Here is a 6775-nt window from a genome sequence, read left to right as displayed (position 1 = left end):
TATCATGGTGCCAGGACGAAACTCTGCATCTCTGTTCTTCTAATCTTTACAGACTGGCATGGCCAGTGTGCAATTTTAGAGGGCCGATTTTAGAGGGGGGTGGGGGACAGAAGGACTGGGAGTATGGGATTAGCAGAGGCAAACTATCATATATATGATGGATTAAACAACAAGGTCCTACTGTATTCAACATCATGTGATAAACCATAATGGAAAAGAATATTAAAAATTAAATTAAACAATATATGTTTTGTTTAGTTCATAGAGAATTCACCAACACATATGAATTTCCAATTAGTGTAGTTCTATTAAAACTTAATGTCAAGATTAGAAAATTACAAGTTTATATTTATTTTTCCAAGCCCTCAATTATCCGACACTCCCTACTTACAAAAAGCACACTTGACATCTACCTATTACTTTATTGCTTTAAAAACATGACAATGTAATATTTGTTTATTGTAGAAAAATACAAAATATACATGAGCAGAAAGAAGATAAGTTGCTTTCAGGAAGATAACTAATTTTTTAGCAGGAGATTGCAGCTCTGAGAGGTGGGGAATGAGGATGTTATTGTGTTGTATTATATAGCCCATGGGGCAAGAGAGGAAACACTGTCTGAGACTTTTCAGGAAGGTCTGATATCATGAGGTAGGTTTTTAGAAAATGGAAATCATCCCAGAATGGCCAACTTTGAGAATTGAAATATAGTTGAGGGGCCTGTCAGACCTGTATGACTTTACCTTCTTCTCTACTAAGATGCTATTTTACACTTGTCCATAGTATATAAGGCTTCCTAGGTGGCACTGCTGCTGCTAAGTCACTTCAGTCGTGTCTGACTCTGTGTAACCCCATAGACGGAAGCCCACCAGGCTCCCCCGTCCCTGGGATTCTCCAGGCAAGAACACTGGAGTGGGTTGCCATTTCCTTCTCCAATGTGTGAAAGTGAAAAGTGAAAGTGAAGTCGCTCAGTCGTGTCTGCGACCCCACGGACTGCAGCCTACCAGGCTCCTCCATCCATGGGATTTTCTAGGCAAGAATACTAGAGTGGGGTGCCATTGCCTTCTCCGTAGTTGGCACTAGTGGTTTAAAAAAAAAACCCACAAAACAATTGCCAATGCAGGAGATGCAGGAGACTTGGGTTGGATCCCTGGATTGGAAAGATTCCCTGGAGGAGGGCATGGCAACCCACTCTAGTTATTCTTGCCTGTAGAATTCTATAGACATAGGAGCCTGAGGGACTACAGTCCATGAGTTTGCAAAAGAGTTGATACAACTTAGTGACTAAACGATAACAACAACAACATAGTAATATAAAACTACCACTTTTCTGCTTCTCTTTTAAACTTGGGCATTTTTTCTGACCAAAATGTGCTGTTTGGTCTCAGAGATTTAATGTAAATTACCTTGTCCACCAAATTCAGGCTTTGTACTTGAACTGGAGCACCAAAAGTCTACAAAAGGAGCAGCCTGTTCTCGGTCACAACTGGACACCAGGTTGACCAACGTTCTCCTAGTTACCCTGTGATGCAGATAGGCCAGCTCACTGGCAACCAGCACCATCTAATGGCTGCTCTGAAAACACTCGGGCTGTGCTTGGCAACCACTCAGAAGGGAGCCCTTTTGGCTCAGCTTTTGGGGAAAGGAGTGGGGTGGGACAGAGAGAAGGAAGTGGCTTCCTGAAGCAGACAATGAAAGCCAGGGGGAAATTTCACTTCCAAAGCTATCCCTAAAAAAAAGATTTGGCCCATGCCTTCACAGATAGGAGATTCCTTTGGGCAAATATTTTTAAATCAGAAGAGACAATTAGTCATCTACACCTTAATATAAATTTCTTTTCTTATCTAATTATATTTCTTCCACAACAGCTGGGTTGAAAAGATCTGAAATCTAGAATGACTGTGGAGTGCATGGTAACAGAGCTTAGGGTCATTTTGGAGGGGAGACCTCTGTGAGGGGTGGCAGGGTAGTGTGAAAGCTAGAGGGATGGGGAAAATGTTGGGCACAGCAGGCAAAAGGCAGCATTGATTCTCCCTTTCACTGCATCTGGACCTCTTTAATTAAGCATCTGCCCAGTGGTGATTCCTGATTTCTCTGAGAAAGTGTCTTTGGCAGGAGTTCATGATGTGATATAGTTCCCTTCTGCTCTGTGTGACCATGTCCTTCCTTTCCACACCAACAGCATCTTCAAGGCCAGCTGTTTCAGACTACATTTGAGGGACTCAGAGAACAAGAGAGGGTCTGACGTATATTGTACTCAGGAGATGAGCTAGTTTTAAATGGGGGTCTACTTTAAAAATAAATCTCCAAAGTCACAGGGGTGACTCTGGGAAATAGTGATTCCCTGAGCGATTTATGTACAGGACATCAAACTGGGTTAGCTAAGGTTTTGGCTCAGTTGGACAGAGAGGTTTCATTTGCCATTATGCAAACCTACTATTCATAGGAAGTGTTGTTTCTGAGGAATGATAGAATCCTGGTGGAGAGGAGTAGATCATCTCGAGCAGGAGTTTCACAGTCCTTTGTCTTTCCCAAGTTACTTCTTGAATCTGGAGTGTTAGAACTTTAGTTTCCTGATGACGGGGAAATAGAAAAGCTCAGTGATGGAAACAAGAGAACTTGGCCATACGTCATTGTGAAAAACCCAAGTCATTGTTTCTCTCTGGGTCTCAGTTTTCTCATCTCTCAAATAAGGGGCCATACCAAATGACCCCTAAAATAGCTTCCAACCCTAACATCCTTTGGGATCTAATTTTTAATAGGAGATAAAAGGAAAAATTGTGCAGTTTACCCAGGTCCCACTGCCCTCCTCTCTATTACAACTCACACGACCACCCTGCACACCAACCTGCTCCTTGAGCTGCTCTTGTCCTCAAAAAGCCTTGAGCTCCACAAATGAGAGTATTGTTAATGTTGGCTCACGGTCCTTCCTGATGAGTGGCCAACATTGTTCTGCTCCTTGCAGGGGTCCCACTCATCTTGTTTGCCTCTGCAGAGCCTCAGCCTGCCTGGAAGATGCCGAGATTGTGCAGCAGTCATTCGGGCGCCCTGCTGCTGGTCTTGCTGCTTCAGGCCTCCATGGAAGTGCTTGGTTGGTGCCTGGAGAGCAGCCAGTGTCAGGACCTCACCACGGAAAGTAACCTGCTGGTACGTGGGCCATGGCCACCATCTTGATTTGGGTATCAGATGGTACTGGGGTGGGGACAGCACAAAGAAAGGAGCATGCAAAAGGGGAGATTCATTTCCAGAGATATGGCTGACTCAACCAAGGGCAGGAATAGACCTCTAGGGCGAAATAAGAATTGGGCCAAGGAAGGGAGGAAGCAGCTTTAGGGAGATGGATCTGCACCATAATGTCTTCTTGATTTTCTTTACTTCTGCCCTGTCTTATTGTATAGAGATCTACTCCTTTTAAGCTATTTAGAGATAGTGCCATTAAAATAAATAATACTAATGATAGTAATAACCATAATTGCTCCCTCGACTGACCCTACCTATTCTTTCAATCTCTTAGCCTTCAAATTATTCCTTTTTAGATAACCTCATATGACTTTCCATTTTCATTCCATTTTTCTTTCCTTATATCTGCTACCAGTTACAAAGTCAGGAAGATAATACCACAAACCATCTCTAGAAGGAAAAATTCAGGTGCCATTTTCCACTAACTGGTGCCAAATGCCTCCTGCTTCTCAAGGACTGACCTTCTGCAGCCTTTTCATAGCATATAAAAGCCCTTTGTGCCAGGCTGGAACTCCCTCTAGGTCACCATAGCTTGTGTGTGTATTTGTTATTATTTACTTGTATTGGGAAGTATAAAGTGTTTCTTGTAGAAACACTTCTGGTGGCCATGATTGAGTTCCGTCCTATTGCCTGTACCTGCCTGGCGAGGGTGGAATGCACATCACTACATTCTGTGTGTTTTGTCAGTAGAGAATCTGAGTTAAGGTGGAGAAAGACTTTCTCAAAAACAGAGCAGTTTGCATGTAGAATATAAAATAGAAGTAAAGAGCCCAGGAATCCTGTGAGCTCTATTTCCGAGAGACCCAAGGCACTCTTGATTAGAGCCACCCACTGCACAGTCTTTCCTGTTGAGAGCTCACCAGGGAAGAAGCACTGGCTGTGGTCAGAGTCTGTGGGTTCTAGTCCCAGTCTCAGTTCTGTCAATGGGCTGTGGAACCTTACCAAGTTCCTTTCTCCTCTCTGAGAAATTGTGTATCATTTGTCCAGGGGAGAGAAGTATTAGATAATTTTTTTTTCCACTGTTACTATTCTGCAGTGTTACAATTCTAAATTCCTGGAGTATGAAGTTCCCAACTCAACAGAGCAGGTGGGATTCTTCTTTTTCCTCCTTTGTTGTCCCGAGTAACTGAAAACTCAAGGCTGCAGCCTCAAGGTCATTTTCCTAAGCAAATGTGTGCCACAGTTCTCTAGTCACAGAAAGCAGACTGGGCTCCATGTACAGGACTCCATGACCCCTGCGATGGAAATGATCCTGTCTATCCTTCCATCTAGTTAGGAAGGCACAGGGAAATGAGTCGCCCCTTCCCTAAGCTCACTGATTGAGGAAAAGACAGGATCAGCTCAGAAGACCTTAAAGAACCAGAGAAAGTGCCAGATGGGTGTGGGCAAGTATGGAGGGAGACAGCTAGGGGAGGGCATGAGGTACGTTTGCAGACCACTGGGGTAAGGCTGACGCATTACTGAAACTACAGGCGCTGGAAGCCAGACTTCTCCCAAATTTCAACCCAATCATCTTCCCAGACTTGAAGTGAACCATATTTATTTACTATTCATTAAGTGCCGACAACTCCCAACCACCTGCCATTTACTGACGAATTCCTATATATCTGGCTTATAAAGTTTAGGATGTTTACCCTACCCACAAAGTGAAGTTGCTCAGTCGTGTCCGCCTCTTTGCGACCCCATGAACTGTAGCCTACCACGCTCCTCCGTCCACGGGATTTTCCAGGCAAGAGTACTGGAGTGGGTTGCCATTTCCTTCTCCAGGGGATCTTCCCGACCCAGGGATTGAACCGGGGTCTCCCGCGTTGTAGACAGACGCTTTACTGTCTAAGCCATGTCACTCCAAAGCAGAGATGGGGACTTCCCTGGTGGTCCAGTGGTTAAGAATCCGCCTGCCAATGCAGGGAACAGGGGCTCCATCCCTGGTCTAGGAAGATCCCACATGCTGACAAGCGACTAAGCCCATGAGCCACGACTACTGAATAGACGACCCACAAAGCTACAACGCAAGTACACCACCGAGTGGGACCGGGATTTTGTTGTAGCTGCTGGGCAGGGGTATCAGGAGCCCAGGGGACAAAAAAGGCGCTGTCCGAGCTGAGTCTCTGACGTCTGGGGATACTCAGAGGCGGGCGTGGGTAGACATCCTCCGCACTTAGCCCAGTGGGCCCAAGCTCCCAGGCGCCCAGTGGGCGACCCCGCACGTGCGGAGGGAGCGGGGGACTCAGGCGGCGCGCGGGAAGGGCGGGGGAACGCCGCGGCCCCGAGTGGGCGGGGCCTGACGCGCTCGCCGCTCTCCCGCAGGCGTGCATCCGGGCCTGCAGGCCCGACCTCTCGGCCGAGACGCCGGTGTTTCCCGGCAACGGCGACGAGCAGCCGCTGACTGAGAACCCCCGGAAGTACGTCATGGGCCATTTCCGCTGGGACCGCTTCGGCCGTCGGAATGGTAGCAGCGGCAGTGGAGTTGGGGGCGCGGCCCAGAAGCGCCAGGAGGAAGTGGCGGTGGGCGAAGGCCCCGGGCCCCGCGGCGATGGCGCCGAGACGGGTCCGCGCGAGGACAAGCGTTCTTACTCCATGGAACACTTCCGCTGGGGCAAGCCGGTGGGCAAGAAGCGGCGCCCGGTGAAGGTGTACCCCAACGGCGCCGAGGACGAGTCGGCCCAGGCCTTTCCCCTCGAGTTCAAGAGGGAGCTGACCGGGGAGAGGCTGGGGCAGGCGCGCGGCCACGAGGCCCAGGCTGAGAGCGCGGCCGCCCGGGCTGAGCTGGAGTACGGCCTGGTGGCGGAAGCTGAGGCGGCCGAGAAGAAGGACGCGGAGCCCTATAAGATGGAACACTTCCGCTGGGGCAGCCCGCCCAAGGACAAGCGCTACGGCGGGTTCATGACCTCTGAGAAGAGCCAAACGCCCCTTGTCACTCTGTTCAAAAACGCCATCATCAAGAGCGCCCACAAGAACGGCCAGTGAGGGCGCAGCGGCAGAGGCCTCTCTCCGCGAAAAGTTGACCCCGAAGGCCTCTCTTCTGCCCTCCTGCCGCCTCGCAGCCCGGGTGAGGACTCGCCCAGGCAGTGATGGCGCCAGGTATCCCGCCTCTTAAAGCTGTCTGTAGTTAAGAAATAAAACCTTTCAAGTTTCACGAATATTGACTGGGTGAATTAAAAACGCATATCCATCAAGTAAAGGGCAGCACATATTGGAGGGGCGATAGTGGTTTCCATGTGACTACGTGTTAGTATGTTTAACAGGATATACTGAGAATCAAAGGAAAGTGTACTTCCTCCCCCCCCCTAGCAAATGGGTCTTCTAGGGGTCAAATGAGGTGATGGCTCAGTGTGCTGCATTTCCCACTCTCCATTGAGTGCGAAAAGACTGATCAGCCGGCTGATGATTCCTCCAAAAGACAGGATTCCTCCTATTACCCTGGTTCCCACCTAAGTCCAAGAGCCAGTGGGACACAGATGAGCCCCCACGGGAACTGGGAGGTCTCTGGGTTCGAGGTGGGACGCTGTGGTTAATTTCTATGTGGATCTAGCAG

At 48.5% G+C, this 6775-nt stretch overlaps 1 protein-coding gene across 1 annotated transcript; it reads left to right on the top strand.

Moving 5' to 3' along the window:
• The first annotated feature begins 3000 nt into the window (after window positions 1-3000).
• Window positions 3001-6380, top strand: POMC (proopiomelanocortin). Its single transcript, XM_055399757.2, has 2 exons — window positions 3001-3147; window positions 5548-6380. Exons 1-2 carry the CDS (start codon window positions 3016-3018, stop codon window positions 6205-6207), a joined length of 792 nt encoding a protein of 263 aa, XP_055255732.2. The 5' UTR covers window positions 3001-3015; the 3' UTR covers window positions 6208-6380.
• Window positions 6381-6775: the final 395 nt, after the last annotated feature.

Source organism: Moschus berezovskii, chromosome 11, assembly GCF_049115385.1.
Source record: "Moschus berezovskii isolate FMDL1 chromosome 11, NW_MosBer_1.0, whole genome shotgun sequence".
Taxonomy (NCBI): Eukaryota; Metazoa; Chordata; class Mammalia; order Artiodactyla; family Moschidae; genus Moschus; species Moschus berezovskii.
Note: the sequence above shows the minus strand (reverse complement) of the source record. Positions and strands in the feature narration are given on the sequence as shown.